The sequence below is a fragment of the Triturus cristatus genome, chromosome 9 (assembly GCF_964204655.1).
Source record: "Triturus cristatus chromosome 9, aTriCri1.1, whole genome shotgun sequence".
In the NCBI taxonomy this organism is placed as follows: domain Eukaryota; kingdom Metazoa; phylum Chordata; class Amphibia; order Caudata; family Salamandridae; genus Triturus; species Triturus cristatus.
In genome coordinates, this window is record NC_140592.1 from 642,612,706 (window position 1) to 642,637,427 (window position 24,722).

The window sequence follows — 24,722 nt, forward strand, 5'->3', positions numbered from 1 at the left end:
CTTTCACCTGAACAATTTCAATTCAAACAGATGTCCGCAAGGATAACTGCTATTGTTGTGGACTATATAGCACAATTGTGACTGGTCAAGGTTTTATCCATGTAAAACTTTGGAGAGGTCGTTCATATTGTTCTACAGTTATCAAAGTCAGTGTGCACCTTGAAAGAACTGCACATTTTCTTTGACAGTTATCTTGAACTATCAGTCAAAGAATGTGAGAGAATTAGACAGATGTCTACAAATGGAACAACTGACATTGCCTGCATCAAAAATTCGACATCTATACCTGTGCAACTCGATAAATTCTGATCATCAACATCGAATAAGATGAACTTGGAGATGTTAACTTGCCAAAACATTGTTGATGATTCAGTGAACACTGAATTTTCAATTATTGCAAGTGGAATGAATGTTAATGAGGATTTGCTGCCTGCAGAGACATATTCAAAAAGTACGGGCCATATTGTTCAAGAACTTAGCAGCAAATTGGAGGAAGCTGACCTTTGTGTTGTGCCACATGTTATGTGGAATGTTTGAAATGGTTTCAATCGAGTCATTGTACTGTCAAATGACACAGATATCATTACTTTGCTACTTAGATTTGTTGCAATGTTCATAAGTCAAGGATTGTCAGAGTTATCAATATGTTATGGAACAGGTGAGAAAATACACTTAATCCTGCTTCATGTTCTGTACAAAAATCTTGACCCAGAGATGCCTAGTGTTTAAGGCACATATTCTTACGGGTGATGACACTATGAGAAAACTTGGAACAAAGCTTGGAACTTTATCTGCTGAACCAATACATTTTCTAAAGGATTTGCTATGCCAGAAGGAGAATGTGACTTTAGAGATGTAGAAAATACCTTGTGCGTTTGTGGAAAATGAGTTCTGACTGTCACACATTTAACAATCTTCGGTACAGTGAGCTCAAGAGATCAATCCCTCTACTTAACCTTTCACCGACATCAGATTCCGTGTGTGGACACATTAAAAGAGTATTCTATTGAATTAGAAGATGTGTAAATGTTTTGTATCATGCATATGCAGAGAAAGATCTGTGTGAATTTGGTTGGGAAGCTATTGATGGGGTGCCAAAGCCTACAACATTTCTATAGCCTCTACTCACAGAACTTGCATGTGCATGTTGTTGTAAAACTTGCGCTACAAAAAGATGTCCCTGTTGATGTGCTCTTCTCAAATGTTCATCATTCTGCAAATGTACTAGTGATTGTTGAAACAAATAAATAAAGTAAACTATGACAATGTGTCTAAAACATGAGTGATAAACATTATTTTTTTTCATATTCAGATCATAAACATTGTTTGATGCATACATAAAAGGATTAAACACCATTACTATTTGTTTAATTTCTATATAGGTCTCTTCTTCTTCTATTGTAGCCACCATTTTAGAAAATGGTGGAAGGGTTGCTCTGAGAGTTATTTTCTTTATGTATAAGACTACTTGAACCCTCAAACCTCTGTTTTGACACCAAAATAAAGTATATAGGTCTCATGGTTTCTGAAATATTAAAAGATCACTTCAACACATCTGCCATTAAAAAACAAAATCGTCCTGCATCAGCAATGTCTATCCAAGCTAAATTACTTCTCTAATGATCCAAAAACACAAATCAAAAATTAAAATCTTTGGGCAACTATATTTTTAAAGAGGTATATCAGGGGGCTGGGATTATCACTATAATTAAACGCATTCATGACAGGCTGTATGATATGTCAAATGACATCTTGAAACGGTTCTGCAGCTGATGACATACTGAAACTTAGTCTTTTGTATCGGAACAGACTAATATGTGTAGGAAAAGTTGTAATGTACCCGCAACTCTCTTCTAGTTCCAACTGATGACATCCTTTAATAAAATCAAGGCGAGAGAAGACGTTTGCACCATTCAATTAAGTTTTCATGTTAGCGACGTGCGGAACTGGATGTCGTTCTTGTTCAACTGCCGCATGTCAACGTAGATGGTACAGCTCCTTTACTGCCATTTTTCGCCACTACCACTATGGGAGAATTCCTGGGCATCGGACCAGTGGAACGTTCAATGATTTCATGTTTGAGGAAAGATTCAAGTTCTTGTTCAAGAGCTTCCTGTAAATGAAATGCAGTTTGCATGTGTCTTTGAGGAAAAGGACTCATTAAACTTCTCATTAAACTCATAGTCTTGAGTTTTCCTAACCCATGAAACAATGAAGGGAACTGACTTACTATTTTCATGATGAGCATTCATATTATAGTTTACTGATATCAGTCCCATGTCAGCAGCTGTGCAATTGACTCTGTACCTTAAAGTACACAAATTGGTGCTTGTACTTTTGAATTTTGTGTGCCATCGTTGCTTCCAATGAACCTTGACTTTTAAGGGCATCAATGCGGCCCTGGTATACACTATAATTTTCGATGGCATAAGTCGTGGCAATGGAGATAGTTCATTGTATTTCTCCTCAGGCATTATGTTTATCAACACACCACTGTTGATAACAAAAGCCACCCTTTTACCTTTAGTGTTATCTTCAGACAATGTTTGATTGCCTTGGTGCTTTTCGATGTTAACTTTTCTTTGAACTCTAGTTTAGTTCCCAAGCAGCCAGTCCAACATGAGCATATTTTTCTGAGGTAAACATCGACATTATCACAACCATCTTCTTTACTTTCACTTGATGTAGATACTAAATAACTTTTTGACGATGATTTAGATAAAGATCATATTTGTTTGGTGTTGATTTGCCTCAATTGGTGTGGTCACTTGGCCTTGTGGGCATGTGTCAAACGTCACTACTGAAGCGTTCGGGTGGGCATTTTGTCTTGAAGCTGTGATGCACTTTCTTTGTTCTTCACTCTGCAAACCATTACAAAATGGTGCCACTTCCCACTTTCTTTGCAAACCTTTCTAATGGTGGGACATTTACCTACATGTGGAAACAAAAATACACACCTGAAGAAAAACTTCTTCTTCCATGGAACATCACTCTGTGTCCCTCTGACTTGTGCTTTGGCTTACTTTTCACATTCATGACTGACTCACTTTGGGCATCTCTGGCCTCCATGTTAGCAGCTTGTGAATCAGCACGCGCTTTAGTTCTGGCAGCGATGAGAGCTCACTCCAGACAAAGTGTTTGTCTCAGCATTCGTAGTCTGAATGAATCTGACAGGCTTCTGTCAATAACTCTGAGGCGTATAGCGTCTTCATCATTAAATTCATTGAACTTACAGTGTTTAATGAGCGCATCCAGTGTCTCAACAAAGTAGTCAATGGTTTCACAATTTTTCTGTTGTTCTTGACTGAAAATGTACCTTTCGTAATCTACATTTGGCATTGGATTAAATTTGAGATTTCAAGCTTCTTTGATTTGATGGTATGTGATTTTGTCAACTTGCTGCATTTTCTATATGACTTCTTATACACTTTCACCAGGTCGCTTCTTATTGTTATCTGCTTCTTCAAGTGCATTAATTAAATCATCAACTGTCTATATCTAAGCAGTCCATCTTTCACCAATATTCAGCTTTTTGGCAGTATCTAATAGTGATGGTGGTGTTGGAGAGGAAATTACATTCAGACTTTTAATAGCATTAAAAACTCAACAATGACAAATTCTGAGAGACGTGCACCAGCTACACGTTCATGAACATGATACAATAAGATATTTTTAGTTACTGTATCATAAAAGCATTCAGAAAAAGTGTAGCTTAGATGATATTTATATAAATATTTTTGATTGTGACTTTTTAATGGACAAAGCACTATTTTCATTAACGTACTAGAAATGTGTGAATGCTGAACACTCATGTTATGGAGTTTATCTCTATTCATATTCTTTTATCGTTCATATGTGTATTTAACTAAAAAGAACTAAATAATCCTCAAGATTTAACCTGCATATGATGATGCATTATTTCTAAATGAACTTTTCATGTGTAAATGTGTGCACCGAAATGCCAAAACAAAAATAAGTGTCACACATTCCTAATTAATGATGCATCCTTGAAACTTTCACAGATTACATTTTGTATATGTAGTGATGCTATGTACCAATAATGAACTACCAAAAATGTATTTTAGAATATATTTACACATTAGTGCATACGAAGAGCAGAAGTCTGTCATATTGACATGCATTATTTGTAATCATGCTGAACCATTCCAAGTGCATCAAAGTCATGCTAAAATCATGGCATCTTAATATTTCTACATGTTTCATGTTATATCAGCACCATTTGAGGTAGGCCAAACTGCACATGTGAAGTTTCTTGACTCATTGAATCTATTGCTCGTGAGAGAATTCCTCAATATAACTAAATAGTATAAAACAGTGTTTTATTTCCTGAGTTCTCATGTACTGCAGAGGATATTTTTCTACAATTTGATACAAGCCTAACCAGCTGCTTGGGAAACTGTCCTCTTGAACTCTCTCACTTGTTCTTTGTAAAGGAGCATGGTTCTAACGTTTCATGTATTGAATTCCTTAAGGACTGCGTAATAGTCCCACCTATTTTCTCCGCATTTTTTGTCTTCTTTATGTTGCCTGACGTTCTTCTTATATGAGCTTACCAAATGACTGAGTGGTCTGATCGGATGAAGTGACTCCAGGAGGTTTCACCTCCGGAACTTCAAGAATAATCTATTGCCTGATTTAAAGGAAAGTGAGGGCTATTGCTTTTTCCTCGCTGACTGACTGGAGTTAGTGCTCTTAATGGTGATGGATTCTTTGCAGAATTTTCCTTGGCAATCTTGATATGCCCGAGGAGGACTCACCTGGCTTCCTTTAGGAACTGATGCATGCGCTGTGTGCACTGATGGGTCTCTTTCTTCTTAGTAGATTGCTTGAACTGACATGCTTGATGGCCCTTCCTGAACTTCTGAGCTTTGGTATCTTTATTCAAATGTCTTATTAGCATTTGACCAAATTGTCTAGAGCCTGATTTATTAATGTAATTGTTTACCTACATTTTGATAAACTAAATTAAATTTACCCTAGTGACTCAGTTATCATGATTGTTTGTCTTTGATTGAGTGTGCATTCGTAATTTGGGGCTTCTAATGACTAGAGGAGATCATAATAAAGAGATCTCAGAACATCAAATACTAATGCTGTTATTCTGTATAGCTTTGACTGAACTCTTAGTGTCTATGATTTTGGCTCACCTACGTTTCTCCAGGAGATTTGGGTTTGCTATGTTAATTTTCTATATTTATAGCAATGTGTTGAGGGTAATCTACATGAGCCTAATTTCTAGTTTGTAGTTCAGTTATCCAATTCCTGGCCCTCATTGGGCGACTGTTGAAACCCTTTCTATCCAACCCCTCTCGGCACTAAGAAAGATCCATCGGAGGACCAAGAGAGTGGCATGAATCATTGGTTAAACAAAATACATAGAAAGCCTGACAGTGATTTTTGATGGGCCTTGTAAAGCTACAACAGTGGTTTCAGGAAGGAGGTGGCATTATAACCATTGGTGGAACTTACTGGTGCAGGAAGTAGTGTTCTTTTTGAAGCAGCTTAGTTATCTTGTTTATGCAAACCATCTCAAAGTCCATGTGAGGTGCTGGCCTCTAGGTGATCTTTGATAATTATAGGAAACATGGCAACTTTCTTGTTTTCCTTTGGAAAAGTAATCTTTAGTCTTCCAATCACTGCTCTCGGCTTTCTGGTCTTCGCAGACCTGTGGAGTTGTTCTGAGCGCCACTCAGCAGCTGTGGTGGTGACCCATTTTGAATATGGATGGCTTAGTAAGCACAACCATGAGTACTTCTTGGGCCACTTCCCCCGGCGCTGTGGTATGATGACTCTCTGCACTCTGGTAAGCAGAAGACCATTTCTTTTATCTGAATAGCTGTGTTTTGAGGCGTCTCTTTGTGCTGTCTGACACCTGGTTGATCTCTACCTTGCAGCGCTTCTGATTGCAGCATTATCTTGCAATTGCCTGTCTCTATTTGCTGCTCTTTTAAAACATGGTTGTATCACCCTCTAGTGTTATCACCCCGTTTGATGCATAGTTTTAAGTTGCGTGGCAGCGCTGAACCTCTCATTATGGCCTTTCTCAGCAGGTTTTTGGCCAACGATGTGTACATTTCTAAAGTGAAACTTCCCGTTATCTTCAAATGCTTTACACAGGATGGAGTTGGCTTCAACTCCACAAATGGCAAGCGTCGATTCTGCACTTCAACGGAGGCACACGTAGCATGCAAAAGCAATTTGCTGGGCCACGACAGACTCTCAGCCACGACAGACTCTCAGGGAGCACACTGTTGTTCTTCAGGTTACTTATCGTCTATCTTGTCGCCAGTTATAGCATCCTCCCCAGAGTGGGGATCTACTAATAACTACACCACACACAGAGTTTAGTCTAAGAATATCTTAATTCATCTGCGTGGAACCATGGACTCAACATTCTAAACTTGCATTCACTTCACTCCATTCTAACAGTTACGTCATAGTTCTACAGAGTCTATCAGGAGCCCATATTGCCCTCCAACAGGCCGGGTGCAACACAGACCCCTGCAGCCCCCCCTGGCACAGGGAGCCCCTACTCTTCAGGCAGTCCCCATTCAAACCTAAGGCCTATACATTTCTGTGAGATACAGGAGTTTTAGGAGCGCCTCAACACTTTAAGCAGTGGGGCCCCATCTTTCTGTTACCCCATTGCACACAGTCATCTTTCCCTCATCATTGCCTCAAAACTGACTTATCAGAAACAGAATCAATATTTGGTTGTAGTTGAAACACTTTCTGAAGTATATGTGCCCTGCGAGCAATAAAGAGGACAGCCGCAGCCCGTGCAGGTAAGAGCAGTGGGGCCGGGTGGGGATCTTGACAGACGTTGACGATGGAAAATTAATTATTATTTAATTTTCCATCGTGGTCATCGTTGAATTCCCCCCTAGCCCGGCCCCACCAACCCACCGCTCTTACATGCATGGGCCGCTCCTGAAAGAGTGTGCAAACACTTGAAGTTTCCAAAGCACTAGTACTACTGCAATCCCTGCGAGAGAAAGAGAGTGGAACAATTTTTAGATTTTCAACAACGTCACGTAGAATAGCAGCAAATATACATAGCCTTGATGGAGCGAGGGTTGCTCCTGCACCTCACGGGAGACAGGGGATTATATTATGCCCCTTGAGGGTTTGTTATTAAGTCCCGTTCATGACCCTTTCCCTGCGGTCACTTTCTGTGCAAGAGGAAAAAGGTTCCACTAGTTCATTCATACACAGAGCCACAACGCTTCCTTCCTTATTTTTCAGCAGTATTTAGAAGACTGGCAGTAATAATGAATTTCAAGAACTCCTTCCCCACCACCACCAACCCAAAGTACATACAGGTAGAGTTGAAAATGTACTTGTTCGGTCGATCCAAAGTTCACAACAGCAAAAGTTGCCGTAACAGCAATAAAATCTATTACATTTAAGAGAGGAGTAGTTTAACATGAAGATCAATCTAACGAGAAGAAACTCTGCTCTGTGTAGAATAATTTTACTGCTAACACTTACTTCTGAATGTATTGCAGGGTTCCTGAAACTGGGGAGCATTGTCTATGGCCTTCTGCAGCAGGTTCAAGGTGTCATCATAAGCTTGTGTGAGGTCCAATGAATAATTCAATGCAACTATCACGCTGTGATTTACCACAATGCTGCCATTGCTGAAAGAAAATGAAGAAATGCATTAATGCAAGTTAGACATTGGAGTATCTGCCCCGACTCTGTTATTTGATGCTGGTCATAGCAAGTCACGCATATGTACCACTCTGAGTTTTAGGAATTTAATATGACTCATTATTGCTCTATAAGTGCAACATTCTGTTACTTTTTTGATATTGTAATCCAAGATCTGTGTACTTTCCAGATTAATCAATCCAACATTCTTGAAGTTTCTGGACAACCTAATCCTACATTCCTGCACTTTCACAACAAACTAATGCAACATTTCTGTACTTTTTCGTGATCCAATCTAACTTTCGTTTACTTTTTGAACAATCTAATTAAATTATAATTTCCTGCCTAGACCATCTAAAATGATATTCCTTTACTTTCTCGACAACCTAATTCATTGTTCCTGTACGTAAAGGACTATCCAATCCAAAGTTCACGTTATTTCTAAGGGTGGGCGTAGCAAAGTGAAGTTCGCACTACGCGAGCTACGCGTAGCACTTCGCGAACTGCGAAGTAACATGTTCGCACTGTGCAAGATGTTGTTTTCAATGATTGCACAGTGCGGACAAGCAACCGGCACTGTGCAATCATTGAAAATGGCATCTTGCACAGTGCGAGCTGTAGTTTTCTGCTGCTCGAGTAGATTTTTACTCGAGCTGCAGCTTTCTCAACGCGAACTGGTAGTTCCTCATCGCGAGCGGTCGCGAGCATACGCGACCCCTCGCAATGAGAAACCTGACCTTCTCGCGTTGGGAATCTCGCCAGGGGGTTTATTTTCCATGCTCGCGATCGCGAACAAGGAAAAAGTCTCGCCAGGATGTCATTTTGCTTGCTCGCGGTCGCCAACTTGACGTTGAGGACCGCGAGCAAGCAAAAAATGACCGCAGCACTACGCAACACTACGCTACGCGTGTTCGCACTGTGCTACGTGCAGTTCGCGTAGTGCGAAGTAGCGCGAACTTCGCAAACTACGCGAGCGTAGCGTAGTGCTTCGCCCAGGCCTAGTTATTTCCTGACTAAACAGTTCAATTGACATTCCTTATTTGTATTCATATCTGGTAAATGGTGTTTCCACTCTTCTTGTTCTTGACATGAATCCTATGTAGTAGAAATGGAAATTCCACACTAGAAGATCACATCAGGAAAAAAACAAATAGTGTGTGAAAAAACATGCAAAAAAGTAGATGTTGTAGGAAAACACATGCATTATCTAATGTTTCTTGTTAACCCCTTCGGTGCTCATGACGGAACGGTTCCGTCATGAACCACGGTTGAGCTGTGCTCATGACGGAACCGTTCCGTCATGACCACGCCCACGCAAGAAACCGTCAGCACAGCGGCGGAATTTGCGCAGCATGGAAGGGGTTAAATTGCTTGACAAATATCCTATGAATAGGTGACTTTCTGAGATGTTTTGCATGGTTAGGATCATCAAAAAAAGTTCAGATTGTAAGAACCAAATATTCAATTTGGAGAAATCGAGAAAGCTCAAACCCTAAAATACCTGAGAGGAGTTTTTTAAAAGAACGCAAACCCTCATCCACTTAAGTGGCATGGTTCATTATTGATTTGCGCCTCACATGTATCCCCATCATTGTTAGTGTACATGGGCTCCATTCACTAGGAGCTCTTTATAAAGACCTTTTTTGAGTAGTGAAGCATAAATAGTGCACAAACAGACAACATGATACACCAGAAAAAGATATTAAAATTACCTAGATGTAACTCGTGAATAACTTTAATTGGATTTAGTTGGATTTTCTGTTTTGAAGTTAGAGACAAAACATTGGAACATATTGAAGATAGCCAATGATCTTCGGTTGCTGTGATTAACGTGTTCCTGTCATAAATTGGAAACCTTATACAAGGTCAACTGCTTTCTCAGGACCTGGGCCTGGGTTCTATTCTATGTTTATCCTAGATATACTGTGCCTATACATCTGATCTAAGGAATGTGTAAGGTTCTGGTGCAAATGTTATACATGACACACTCAAAGTGTATATTGGCAGTTTGCTATTTAATAAAATTCTATTTAACACCTGCAAATAAGTACAATAAGGAAAACAGAACATAAAGGTAAGTATAGATGTCAATTTATAGGTTGACATTACCCATTAGTGTGTACAGCGAAAATTAAAAACACCCACTGAAAATTCATGCTAGTACAACCACACCCGAAACGTACTACATATACTGTGACTAAAAGCACATCATTGCAGATATGTGCTCTTCCAATCCTATTAATTGAGGAGGGATCCCATGAAGGTGGCACTGTGGTAACCCTCTGTAGTCAAATACTGAAAATAAAGCATACATTTCTATATTGGAATAAAAAGGCTTTAATGCATCAGGAGGCCCTTAATAGCAGGGATAATTGTGCACCCACCTCGTCAATAGGAATTCCAGACCGACTGACTTAGAAGTTGACGTTCCCTCAATTGACACAGGGTTGTGCTCCAAGGTGGTATATAATAGACACACAAGTATAAGGGATCACGCCTCCCCAAAATTCCAAATATTCCAATCTTGCATAAATTAGTACTCAGTTTTTAGTGTACATGAAAGGTTTCACTCTCTGATCATTGCGTGTAAACATATAATGATGAAAAGCAGCGTTCCCCATATGGGGTTCATCCCCTTTAGCACTTCAACTATCCCTCTCTCCTAGGGATGATACCTATTGATGTAAATCAAATATTCATCAGACTTCAGTTGCAATATTTAAATTTTTCAATGGTGCCAAAGTAACACCGAGTTTGCCCTGCTGTGAATCATTAATGTTGGTTGCGTATGGTTAAAAATAAGTCAAAGTCCATAGTGAGGACAGGAAAATTCCAGTGAAAGTTACTATGTACCTTTTGTCATTCTGGGTGCAAGAAACGCTCTAAAATTTAGCATGAAACTAAGGAGAAATATTTGCTACTATAAAAAATGAACATCAATCTGCTGGGACTAATTATAAGCAGGTCTAGCAATAATCTCAGAATTGACCCAGATCCACCTTGTTTGCTAGGAAAGTCATTATTTTGACATATTCGGTGGGTGCCCAGTCAGAACACCTATCTCTATTCAGTGAGTAAAAAAATGCTATATATTGGCTTCTAGTTTTCAAGTATTACCCCTGTAAAGTTTCATTCACTGTATCATAGTTCAAGGTAATGACTAGTCGTACATGTGTATGTTTTTAGACACATGAAATTGCTTCTGTGTTCACATATTCTTATGCACATGTTTATGGTTGTCATGCCAATGTAGAGAAGACTTCAAGTGATCATGCATACAATGTTTGCTGTGTTGGAACTGGTATGAGATTGTGCCAGATGGATGTCATAAATGATGTCTTTTAACATTTCATGAGTGATGTAATATGTGAGGTCATAAGCAGTATACATGGTGAGGATGCAAGTTATAGTTAGGTTTCTGAACTATAATGGCAAATTTCAGTGGTTTTTCGAGTTTAAAACATCACATTTTGACTGATGCTGTCAGCTAACTATAAAGTCTCTTTATTCTTTGTTTTGTTTTTCAGTGAATTTTCATTTTGTTAACGTCCATTGTAGCCTTTTTGTATACCTAATTAATACTCTTACCTTAGAATTTTACATTGTTAGTAAATTTGTAGTTTTTTGAATGCAACAAAAAATGTAATTCTCAAAGCAACCTACATTGCTAATTTTGCTTTTAGATTTTGGAGTAAACTTGCAAGAATAGACTTTAATATTAATATTTAATGTTTGTTTTCAAGTCTATTTTCTCCACTTTCTATGCTCCTGAGGGACTTTTGTGGAAGTCAATGGAAGGACCCAAGGAAACTCTGAGTGGGTTCTACTTCCTTTTCTATGTTCCGCGGGAGTGTTGAATGATAAAAAGTTTGTGTTTAGTATGAAAGAGTACTTGTATTTACGTTTGAGCCTAAAGGTTTTCTAACTAAGTCAGTTAATGAGGATCCCTGGACACTAGGGTGCCGATTCTGATCCGTTAAAAAAATTCCCCGTACGAATCGTATCCGGATTTTTTTACGTACGAATCGTACAAGTCCCGTACAAACTGACAAGTACGATTCATATGTGAAAAAATCCATACGAATCGCATTGGGAAAATTCCCCGACACGTCCTCGGGTCGGAAAAAGTGTCCGACACGTCCCCGGACAGTTTTACGTACGAATCAGGAAACTGAAGTCCGAAAGCGCAAGTACGATCCGTCCCGTCCGTCCGAATGCACAACCGTATGGACAAAACACCGTACGGAGCGAACTCCCATAGCAACCATGGAGACGTCCAAACATGTGCCCGCATATGCGCCGAACACCCCCCAGCCCACCCCCCCAAGTACACGCCGTACCCCCAGCCCCCCATGTACGCGCCATACCCCCACCCCACCCCTGTAGGCACGGAGCGTACCCCCACCCCCGTATATACGGAGCATACCCCCACCGTGTAGGTACGGAGCGTATCCCCACCCCGTAGGTACGGAGCGTACCCCCACCCCCGTAGGTATGGAGCATACCCCCACCCCCTACGGGGGTGGGGGTACACTCCGTACCTATGGGGGTGGGGGTACGCACCATACTTACGGGGGTGGGGGTATGCTCTGTACCTACGGGGGTGGGGGTACTCTCCGTACCTACGGGGGTGGGGGTACGCTCCGTACCTACCCTACGGGGGTGGGGGTACAGCACAGACATGGGGGGGCTGGGGGTACGGTGCGGACATGGGGGGGTGGGGGTACGGTGCGGACGTGTAGGGATGGGGGTACGGTGCATACCCAGCCCCCTTTCCATCATGCTTCGCGGTGTACTTAGCTTTTCCGGCACTTTTTGGGTCCCGTAAAAATTTTGCCGTGCGAAGTGCTGTGGGTACGAATTGTACTTGCTGATCCGGAAAACGCTGCCTGACTCCATGCGAATGTCGCGTACGCGGTGTCCCGGATCCGATTTGTATGTGTTTTTTTGCCGGTCGGTGTTTTTTACGATTCGTACGGAAATGGTGTTTCTGTACGAATCGTACTTGCATGTTTGTAAGGTATTTTTCCCGGGTACGAGTCGGACGGAGAAAACGCTCCGTCCGACGATTCGTACCCGGTTTTTCCAGGATCGGAATCGGCCCCTTATTGTGTAGAAATTGCCTGTTTTTACCTTTTACGACCCCACAAGAGTGAGTCCTGTGAAAGTGAGTCCTGTGAAAGACACTCGGGAGTGATGTCGCACACGGAAAGATATCTGATTCGTTGAAATCAAAGTCTTTCTTCATCTATAGGAACCCTTGTTGAATGCGACTAATCATACTGACTACTTCTGTATTTTAGACTTTTTTATTCGGCAATTCAGTATGACATCAGGCGATGGGCAGAAGTTCCAGGAGTAGGAGTAGACCTCTTGACAGTCAGTCCAAGAATCTTTGGTCTAGCAATTGTTTACAATATTAGAAGAGTGAAAGAGGGTCTTGCTATATTTTGTTACTTGCAGTATATGCAAAGAATTTTCTAGGGGGTCAATAAAAAAATATAGCTATAGTACCACAGAAATATGGAGACACATGAGGGTAATGCACCCCATTCAGCTAGCTCATGTAGAGCAAAAGCAGCATGATGCTGAGGTTTCCACTTCAACATCAGGTGCCTCACAAGGACTAGGTAATTGTGGCCACAAGAGATGGTCCAAGAACACTCTGGAACTGGCATATGCAGACATAACCACCGATTTTCGGAGGTGCTCCAAGGTTGTTTATGGTGGAGAGCAAAACACCAATATTTGTGACAAATTGGTAAGGAGCATAAGGATGCAAAGAAGAATTAGTTGATTTGTTTCTCACTCCAGATTTCTATGCGCTGTTTCTGTTTTCGTTTTACATTGAAACCCAATTTTTTTGTTTTTAAATACAAAAAACAAAACTAAGTTGCTAAAATAATGAATTGCCTTTACTGGTTTAAAAATGGAAACATGTAATGTATTCTGCCATATGTGTGTCTCTTTGTTGTCATATTATAATAGCCTGCTACAGCAGTCTATGCATATTAATAAAAGTTAGGTCTATTGCTATAAGTGGATATAAAAACCAAACACTTTTAACAATTAATTTGTTTTACATTTATAAACGTTTCGTATCACCTCTGCATTACTTTTTTTGCAAACCCAATACAAAATGTAAGTTTATACTTCTAAACCAACAGAAATTATTTTATTCTGTTGGTTTATTACCAATAGTAATTTAATGCAGTAGAATGCACTCCCCTGTGGTACTTGGCATCGAAGGGATGTTCCTTGGGTGTTGTACAACACTTTCAATACATCCACCCATACCCACATTTTCAATTGTAGGCATGGATTTGTGACAGAGTACTCCAACTCTTTGAGGCTGGCATAACAGAGATTTGTTTTTCTTTGTGTTCCATCTTTGCATATACATAGAGTAAAAAGCCATAAAGGCTAGTTTTATTGCAGAAAAGGATTGCTTTCTGCACAAGACTAACCTAACCGGAACAAAGACACTGTTGGAGTTCAATTAAAGTGTGCCTGTATTAGTGGAAGTATACCCAAAGTGTGCCAGCACAGTCAAAATGTGGAAATGATACATTTATTTCTAGATGTAGAACAATTGTGTACAGGATGAAGGCTCTGCATAGTGGCAGATTGGCCAACTCAAGGAGTTTGAGCGTCTGAAGGAAGTGGGCTGTCCATGAAAAGCTGTGCACAGGGTGATAACTAAGTGTAGTATATGGTTGGTCACCTAATGGGGCTTGTGTATTTGGAGCAACTGTGTTCTGTCTGAAGAGATGTAGAGAGGGAAATTATGATTTTCGACATGGAAATGCTGATTGTAGTAGGGACTTGTTCAGCGAATATGACTTCACAAAAGTAAATAAGATTCTGTCAAATGTTCAGTTTGGTTTCAGACCAGGTAGTGGGACTGTTGATCAGGGAAATATGTTATGGCCAAGAAGGGTGCCATATATTTAGCCTTCATTGATTTATCTAGCACTTTCAATTTGGTAAATCGATCAAAGCTTTGGACCTTGATGGAAAGCAAGGGGATTGAAACAGAACTCCTCATCCTTATTAAACATCTACATCGGGACCTAACAGTTAGAGTTCGCTATGTCCCCCAGCCCAAAACCACCTCCCAAATTAGAACCACTCGGGTGTGTATCTTTGCTCCTTTTCTCTTCCAGTTCTAAATTAGTAGGATTTCTAAACATCTTTGTGAGGTAATAATGGACACCCTCCCAATGGGATGCAATCTATCCCAATTTTGCTGTACGCGGATGATGCGACGTTGATCGCCCGTAGAGCAAATGGCCAACACGCTTTAATGGATTCATTTTCCTTGTATATGAAAGAGTTGGATTCAAAATTAAATGATGCAAAATCATTTACGATGACCTGTGGACGACCAATTGGGAGGTCAAAATCTTTATCTATGGGGCGATACATACAGAGAAGGTGATATTTTTTAATTAACTGTGATCCTTTTTAGTGCTTCTTTTAATTGGAAATCTCTCTTAGCTGCTAGGTCACTGGAACTTGGTAGGAACATCAGGGTTATATTTAGATTTGCCCATAAATTAGGCCAACCAATTGAGCACATGATTAATTTAAATAAAAGCAAATTCATCTCAGCAGGGACATATGGCACATGATTGTGGCGCTCTTCAAATGGGGGAATTCTCCAACATGTAGAAAACCACTTCACACGTAGACTTCTTGCAGTACCCAAGGGGACGGCTACCTTTATTTGCCACGGGGAACTTGGCCTCCCTTATCTGGAGGATTTGAAGAGTCTTGCTCCCCACTTTGCTGTGAATTAAAACCTGGGGAAACTCAGAGACAGCCTTGGTTAGATCATGTTTGGATGGGGTAGATCAAATGTTGGCATATCTGAAGTATACATTTGAGTAGATCGACCTGAAAGCTCTTTTTGACAAAACTCAAGTGATCACTTCAAAATATATAGAATAAGCCAAACAATGTTACCTCAATCATTGTAGGGAGCTGTTGCCGAAGAGGGTACAGACTTTGGTATATGTGGTAAGATATTCTATGATTTCAACTACAAGGAACCTAGAACTTTTATATCCTGGATCTTAAACCCCATTCACCGCTGCTATCTTAAAATGTATTTATTTTGAGTTTCAAAAACCTTTATTGTAGGCAGGTACTGTTGAACACGGCATGGTGCCTACAACCCTGTTCAGGTCAGTAGCGTAGAAAAAGACAGGCATAGCAGTATTACCAATGTAGAAGTACACAGCAAGCGGCCTGTTAAACATTGCACCAGAGACTGATCGAAGTGTGAAGGAGCCCACTGGCCGCACATGGTGTAAAGATAGATTAGTGTAAACAGGTGCTTATTAATGTAACAACCCAAGGCCCCAAATGAAGGCAACTAGTGTATGGGATCAGGACATGCGAGTATTGTCCCTCAGGGACAGCAATCGCCAGGCAACCCATATAAGCTATAAGTCCCCGCTATGCCAACGATCTATGTGAATGTGCATGCAGGGAAGAACGCAGCCAGGGCGGTTTTAGTAAAAGGGAGAGTACAATAATGAGAAAGTAACCATAACCGTACAGGTCGTGACATGCCATGCGACGTTTGGGCGCCTCGCGCAGTTCAAACAGAAGGAGGGGCGGCGAGGGAGGAATCAGCCATCAATCCCAATGTGCCCGATCCACCACCCGGCTAGGGCATAATCATCTTTTAATCACTTGGGAAGAGTTGCAGGGCCCTTAGCTTCGGGGGCTAAAGCAAGTGAATTCGATGCGCATGAGATAAGATAGCAAGGGTTGCCAAACGCGCTGAAATTTCTTTTCAGTGTTCGCTATGTTATAAGAGAGCCTCTCCACAGCCAGTGTATGCCACACGCGGATGAACCACTGAGCTATGGATATGAGTTGTCGTGCTGCCAGTAGTAAATTATCTTACATTTTTTAGACTGGAATTATACACTTTAAGGTTGCTTTTCCTATCCAATGTGTTTGGTCGCATGACTTAACCCCATGTCATTATAATAACATTACCAAACAAAGCACTTGTCACTTTATATTGTTCTGTCCTTCATATGCATATGGGCCCAGATGCTCTTTCTTCGTCCCCGTCTTGCCTTGATCAAAATTGAGACAGCACCAAGAGGGTATGGTGTTTTTGCAGAGCCTCTGTACAATAGAGACCTGTTATGCAGTTTTACATTTTCTTAGAAGGGCATTGGTGATAAGGAAAAGGTATGAGACACTCTATGTATAATTGTTTTAATAATACTGTCACCATGTTACGGTACCTTCCATGAATAGTGACTCCGCAATTTTGATGATTTTTAACCCCATTTTGTAAAAACTGCAATATGAATTATTAATATTTTGGTGTAAGATTTTTATAGCTCATGCTGAATAAAGATTTGAACACAGTACAACTTCACTGTTTGGAAGGAGAATGCTCTGTGCCAAGAGTTGTAGACAGCATGAAAGTTGTGTGTGTATGTGCTTAATAGAGCTTGGGTTCCTGGCACAAATGACCTTAGTACATGGTGAACACTGTACACTGTACATAGTAGGGCTTGTCCATGTAATGGAACCCGAGTGTGGCGAAGTACTGGGCTTTATGTAGTGTCCTTTGTAGGTCCTTCGTACCGGTGAAAGATGTGTGTGTAGTAGGATAATAGCCACCTAACAAAGCTTGGATAACTCAAGGGAATGGTCTTTCATTTAAATCTTCTGTACACATGGAAGGGTGTACCTAGAAGGAGCATGGTCATGGATGAAGTGGGACCTCTGTGAAGACTTCTGTACAAGAAAAAGGAAGTGTGTACTAGTAGCTTGGCCACTCCATGGAGCTTAGGTGTCTGATGGGGATTGACTCTCCATGGAGAGTTCTGTACAAGGCAAAGAGTATGCTTAGAAGGAGGCTTAGCCAGATAATTGAGCTTGAGTTTAAAAAAACAATTTGTTTCATGTGGACCACACAGGGGCCATTCTGGGTCTTGAAGATTACCATCAGGGCTGTCAAAAATGCCTGCAAGAGTACCTTAGGAGAAATATACTGATTTTGTTTATACTGGTCAAGAGGAGCCAGAAGCAGGCCTATGGGAACCACCCCTCCCCATAAGGGCCATGAGATCAGAGTACCTCTACCTTGCACTCTACGATTTCATTTTTAGTCAGTTCCAAGACATGGGAGACCAAGCACCCTGATCTTGTAATGGCAGCCTCAACATTTTCTTTCATGTTGCAGCTAACCACTCGCCGGCTCTATTTCTTTGGATTTGTGGTCCGGCGGTACTGCCGTGGGACTCCTACCAACTGTCCAGATATTTCTAATATTTTGAAACTTAATTTCTACAAAAAAGCGGAAAAGAATGACAACAAATCACATAAAGCCCTTTTTCGAGGTAGTGATCCTGCTTTACTACAAATTTAATGTAACATAACTAAAATAATTTTTAAAACTACAGTACCGCTGATGTAAAGAACTGTGAGGTAAAATACTGAAATCCTACCCTCAAAGTAAATATTTCCAATGTACTTGCCTGTGATGCAATATACCATGATGTAACAACTTTGATATAATGATATCATACCATTTTTTATAGTTTCCTGAATGTCAGAGCTGTAAGGGCAGCTCAAAATCTAACTGCATAGGGATCCAAAAAGATTAGGTGGCCCTGCATAAAATTTAATAGTTTAAGATTTTCTGAAATTGGGTAAGATATTTTTCAAATAGGCGTCACGTTTGCGAGGTTATTGAAGTCTACGTTAGATTTTTAATAAAGGGGTGACTTCATATGAGTTGCATATGTGTTTAGGTTGGAGGCTGATGTGAAACAGTCTCAAATGATGCTAATATTCTTCATGAAGAAATGAAGGAATTCTGAAAAGATTGAGACTAATGAGACCTGATGGGGTGGGAGGCATAGTTGCTGGATATATTGAATTAGAGTTTTTGTGGATTGTCTTACTTTGAAATTTGAACTTATAGCATTGGTGTTTAGTATGGTAGGTTTGTGACTGTTCCTGTCATATATAGTGCAAATGTGTTCTTGCCTTTAGAGGGAGTGAATACACCAAAGTTGGCTTAGTTACAGTAATTTGGATTTCAGCTGAAGAAGATCAAGAATATCCAGTAATCCAAGGACCATGGTATTTATGCACATAGTGTGTTTAGAGTCTTTTGGTTGTGGAAAATTGTCTAATTTCTAAAGAATCTGACAAATTCGGAGGAGAATCGGCAGAGCTCCCTCAGTATAAGGGATAAATGCTGAAGGAAATAGTGTCTGTAATTTACTAATATGTAGCACTTTCTTTAAAAATCAGGGTAATATTTTATTCTGCTCTAACTATAATTAGAGTCACATTCTGAGTGCCCCATTAATACTGGTTGGGTCGAGAGGAGATTACTGGCCCATTGGGATTGCAGGATTTTTGGCAAAAACTTCTGTTAAGGCAACACATACCAGTGTGAGGGTTTTTGGATCAAAAGCAAACATTCAGTGCGGAAGGTGGGAAAAGGTCTGACTGTAACCTCCTAGCATAACATCACATTTGCTGCATGGAGATTCTTCACCGTCAGCCTACAGACAAGATCTTGATAACGCAATGACTGCATTCCTACAGTGATGATTCCTCTTAGGTCTAAACACACACAGTGGTGGTCCCATTACCACGGAAAGAGGTTGCACATAATCATCCATGCAGTCCTGTGTCAAAGCTGGGGTAAGGCATGACCCCATTATTCTTGGAGTTATGCAACACAACAGAGGGCTCAAAGCAATGAGCAATGAAGTCATGTACTACAGCAGTCTAGGATTGCTAGGACCATTAATAGGAGCATGGGAAGGAGAAAATATATTTATTCTTGGTGTCCATCACCAAAATCGAGTAGTTGTTGCTGATGAATCAGCAGATTTACTTCAAATCCCCATGTGTAGTTCTCAAGGCCATCACTCTGTTGGACCGTCTTTTTTGATCAGTCTCCTCTAGTGCTTTATTTTCAACAGAATGCTATGCTCCCACCTCTGACAGTCTCTTGATAGACTGTAAATTAAAGGCTCCTAATAATGGAGGACATTTCCTGTAAAAGCTGAGATTTTGTGGAATAACAAGCCTGGTTATCTTCAAAAACATGATATCTATATGCTGTTCCCTATAAAACTGAAAACCTTGCCTTTTCATCCAAATCTTTGACAGCAGTTATTAACCCTGTCAAACCACCATCCAGAAGCTTTTTTGGAAATCAAACACATTACAAAGTAACACAATAATTGATGGCATTGCATACAACAAGATCAGCTTTGCATATAGACTGGCACCACAGCAAGGGGTTTGATACAATGACTCACAGTGTGTATTGCAGTTCGGCACTTCCATATTCGACTCAGGGCTCCCTAAGCTTCTGATGTCTACAAAATGACTGTGTGATGACATTATCTCCTTACATTATCTCTCATTCTAACCCTTTTCCACCTGCAAATTTCAACAATTATTACCCAGCGAAATGTGCATTGGACAAACCCTTGGATGAGGTCTTACCACACAACTTGGAATACCGGTAAACAGCCACCAACAGCGTGTGTGCCCAATGAAGTTATTCCCGCACAAGTAGGAATGAGGCTGTTAGTAGTGATGTTGCTATCTGAGTGAAATGCACAAGCTCCAATCAACAGAAAGCAAATCAGAAAGTTGCACTTACCTGATATCGTAGATATCGATGTTCTTGAAAACGCTCACATTCTTATACACTTCTGACATCTGAAATGCAGTAATAGTAGAAATCAGTTGCCTTGTTTGTGAGTGGTTCATGGTTCAGAACTACATTAAGAAATCTTGTATTAGTCTTGAGCTCCAAACTGTGATTCACTGCCTGCATAATTTTATCTTCATCCAGTGTAGTCTTGTAAAAGTTGAATTCAAGTTTTTGGAAAGATGATTATGAGTCTTTTATTTTGGTTAATGTTGTTGGATGCTTGGAAGAACAACCAGTTTACAAATAACCAAAGAATACATTTACTGTATTTGAAAACGCATTGGCAAAGCCAATAGGTTTTGCCTATGCAAGATCTATTGGCTTTGTCTATGTTTTTTACACCTTTTGCACAGCAGCATCAGCTGCTATCCAACATGAGTTAATGTAAAGAAAAAAATGCTGTGACATGGTTCTTCTTTCTAGCTATGCTGCACAGCAACTACTGCGACCTACCGACCTTGGAACTGGGGAACAGAGTTGTAGTCTTGATGTCGGATCAACATCCTGTGATTCTGGGGAAATCACTTAATCTCCCTGTGCCTAAAAAACAAAAAATGAATGTGCCCTTGTGTAATGTAACTGGTGCTCATGTTAAACGCTCCAATTCCGTCTAACGATATAACGGAGGGACGTTGAAGCAGAACACTACCCAAAAACATACAGTAGACACAAAAGGCTGATTACGATCTCAGCGGACAGGTTACTCATTAACAACAGTGACGGATATCCTGTCCAAGTAAATCTAAATCCCATGAGATGTATGGGATTTAGATTTGGGCAGGTGGGATATCCATCACCGTTGTGATGGTGTAACCCATTTGTCAAGATCGTAATCAGGTCCAAAGTGAGCAGAGAAGACTTACTTGACAATATTGTTCTCAAAAGGAAAATGATTGAAAATTGGTTTCCGACAGGCAGTGGGAGGCTGGAAAGGCTAAATGAAGTATTTAGTAATATAGTTCAGAGGCCTCATGCACCTGTTGCAGAGAGCTTGTGTCATCAGCAGGTTACAGGTCTGGAACTCAGTACAGCCATTAGACGTTCAAAACTGTGAGTCTTATGAAATTAGTTTTTGAATTGGGTGGGAATAGCACAATTTATGAATCAGCTAGAGGCCATTAAAAGCAGTACTGATGAGCAGAGCTATAATCTATGTGAATGGGGCAAAGTTGAAAAATATCACCAGAAGAATGCAACCTGAAAGGACAATGTACTTTAAAGCGGTCCCAGAAGAGGAGGAATCAAATGGTAAAGATTAGAGGTGAAGATAAGGAGTGAGGGTGTTCAAGATGCTGCAAGGAAGGCGTTAGTAAGAAACCTGATGTGATAGCTAAGAGCACTGGTGGGTAATACCTATCCAGAATGGAAGGAAATGAGATTCCGCTCAGTGGAAAAAACACAGAGGGAGGGATGGATTTGTGTCAATAGAAAAGGCAGCAGAGTGTTGCATACAAAGCAGTGTTGCGCATATAAAGGGAGAAATAGAGGGGAGGATGTACGCAGAAGGAAAATTGGTGGCAAGGTGTCAGAGAGTGGAAAAGGCAAGGGAAAATGAGGGTGGACACAGAAGGAGAGCAGTGGATGAGAGGCCGAGCACAACCTGTACAGGGGAATGGAGCATGGAGGTGGGGGGAGATTAGAGGCAGGGATGTTGTGATTAAAAGCAGGCCTGAAGAGTGCACAAATCCTGTGGGAAGGTGGGTTATTATTCTTAATCAATAATAAGGTCCAGTCAAGTTTCAATAAATTAATCCTTGCTCAACCCATAGTAGTTTAGCAGACGAGCAGTCAGGCTTAACTTAGGAGACAGGTGTGTAAAGCATTTAATATCACCAAAACAGTAAATAAGTAAGAGACACAACACAATAAAATCCAACACTAATTAATTTGAATAGAGAATATTTACATATTTAAAATGATACCAAAACGACAACCATCCAATCTAGGGAACCGGAGATATGAATCTTTATAGATTCAATGAATAAACGTTCTTTGTAGAGCCAAAATGTGTCAAATGCCAACTGCGACTATCTGGTCACACTGGATTGGGACAAAGTCAACACAATGGCCTTTTTACAGGGTGCCCAAACAGTAACTCACAGGGGCCAAAACCAACTTCTTTCATTGGCTCCTCTGTAAGAAAAAAGCAGGCATGAGAGGAGAACATCCCATCTCCTCCAGAGCTTGTTGGATAAACCCATAATCATGCCAATCAGGGTCCTATGAAATCTCTCCACCAGACCATTGGTCTGGGGATGATATGCGGTGGTAAATTTATAGGTAACACTACATTCACCCCACATCACCTTCAGACAGATGGATAAAAAGTTTGTCCTCCTGTCTGAGACCACCTCCTTTGGAAAGCCCACCCTGGTGAAGATACCAAGTAGGGCAGCAGTAACCATTCGGATGGGTATTGCCTCTGGATATTTGGTAGCATGGTTCACTATCACCAATATATATCTGTTCCCTGCACCAGTTGGTGGGTCTAGGGGAACAACAATGTCAATCCCCACCCACTCAAAGGGAGTCCCAACTACTGGCAGAGGTATCAAGGGAGCCTTTGGCTTGCCCCATGTCTTTCCAATGGCTGACAGGTGACACAGAAGAGTCAGAACTCTTTCACTTTGGCAGACATGTTGTGCCAGTACGAAAGGCTGACCAGCCTACTCCTGGTCTTGGTCTGACCCAAATGTCCCGCCAGGGGGAGATCATGGCCCAAGGTGAGGAGGAACTCTCTATACTTCAGGTGAACAACCACACTCCTAGTTGCCCCTTGTTTGGGGTCCCTGGCCTCAGTGTAGAGGACTCCATCCTCCCAATAGACCTTCTGGAATCCACTGGCATCAACCTTCCCTTGCCAGGAGTGGGACAATCTCTTTGCCCTGGCACAGATCCTCTCTGATGGATCCACCAGCTCCTTGCAATTCTGACAAGTCTGACAGATCTTGCAGGGGTGGAGTTCCCTACCTCAGAGATCAGATCCTCTCTGCTCAGGGTTGGAATCTCCTTCAACTTTCTTTGGAGCTGTTTGGGCTGGCTCACCAGATCCTGTGCATTGTCTTTTATTTCTGGAAGCTTGGCCCATTGTTCCTGGGTCCAAGTGTCCAGCACTCCCCTGATGTGTAGTCTGTGACCTAGTCACAGCACATACCCACTCAAGAAGGACCAGCATCTGTACATGGACCTTCTTTTCCAATCCTAACCATTTAGATACTTCAAGATCAATTCCCAGTAGACACTCTATTGTCAGTTTTGGGTCAGACCCACCACCCCAAGACACCTTTGTCTCTTCTTGGCTGCCACAATCTCTCTTTTCTTCACGTGCCCGCCTCTTTTTTTGCCATGGTCAACTTCTCTCCTCTAGTGCTATGTAAGGTAACTGGGCCTCAAATTCTCTCTTTCTGAGGGACAGTTATGCTTCTCCTGTGGTGGAGTCTCTCCCCCCAACTAGCTCTAGACAGGGCCCTGGTCACTGTATGTGTGGCAGGCATTCTGTTTCTCATCATTGAGGTCCAAAGGGTCTTCGTCCCCTTCCTCTTCTGTCTCTGGAGCCTCCTCTTGTCAGAAGCTTGATCTAGTAGCTGGAACGCCCAGCCTGTAAGGGCCTTTATCAGCTCTGGTTTCCTGGTAGTAGTGGGTGCTGGTAGTTTCCTAGTCTTGCACAGGCTCCTAAGCTCTGCTATAGGGGTGGGCGGAATTTGCAAAATTAACTTTCGCAAATTATCGCGAAAATGTTTAAAATTATCGCAAACAAGCGGAAATATCGCGAAGATGCGGAAGTTTTTTTCCGGCATGTTCGCGAGATTTTCTGCATGGTTGCGGGTCGCCAACTTACCCATGTGGTTGCTTGCGGGCGCGGCCATCTTGTTTTGAGTTGTTCTCGCGGTGCATGATCGCGAGAAGAAAGACGTGATCACGCGACGCATGACGTCACTGCGGGCGCGAACTGTCGCGAGACAGCGCAAATGGCTAAAAACAATACAACATCTCATGGAGAATGCGACCGATCAAGAAAACTTGTCGGCGAACGCAGGGATTCAGGTAAGGCGATCGCGCGCGCGCGAGAATGTATTATTTTACAGCGCGAGCAAGAAACAAATTATCGCCAAGCTGCGGAAACCGGAATTTTTGACATTTTCGCGCTCTCCGCGGAACGCGAAAATTTCAAATTATCGCAATTTCCGCGAACGGAACGAAATTTTCGCCCAGGCCTACTCTGCTACTGTGAGAGTGGGTAGGCTAGCCAGATCAAGCCCCATGGCATCCCCTAGTTTTCGGTCACACACAAAATCTGTGGCAGAAATTGACGTTAGAA

At 41.3% G+C, this 24,722-nt stretch overlaps 1 protein-coding gene across 1 annotated transcript in view; it reads right to left on the reverse strand.

Annotated features, from left to right (window-relative positions):
* Window positions 1–24,722, reverse strand: part of LOC146798423 (mucin-17-like) — a 512,003-nt gene that overhangs the window by 219,463 nt on the left and 267,818 nt on the right. Inside the window, exons 7-8 of the mRNA XM_085627967.1 lie at window positions 20,351–20,409; window positions 7,513–7,661 (exon numbers count right to left, since the gene is read on the reverse strand). Of these exons, the coding sequence (XP_085484093.1) occupies window positions 7,513–7,661; window positions 20,351–20,409 (208 nt within the window). The remainder of the gene's footprint in view (window positions 1–7,512; window positions 7,662–20,350; window positions 20,410–24,722) is intronic.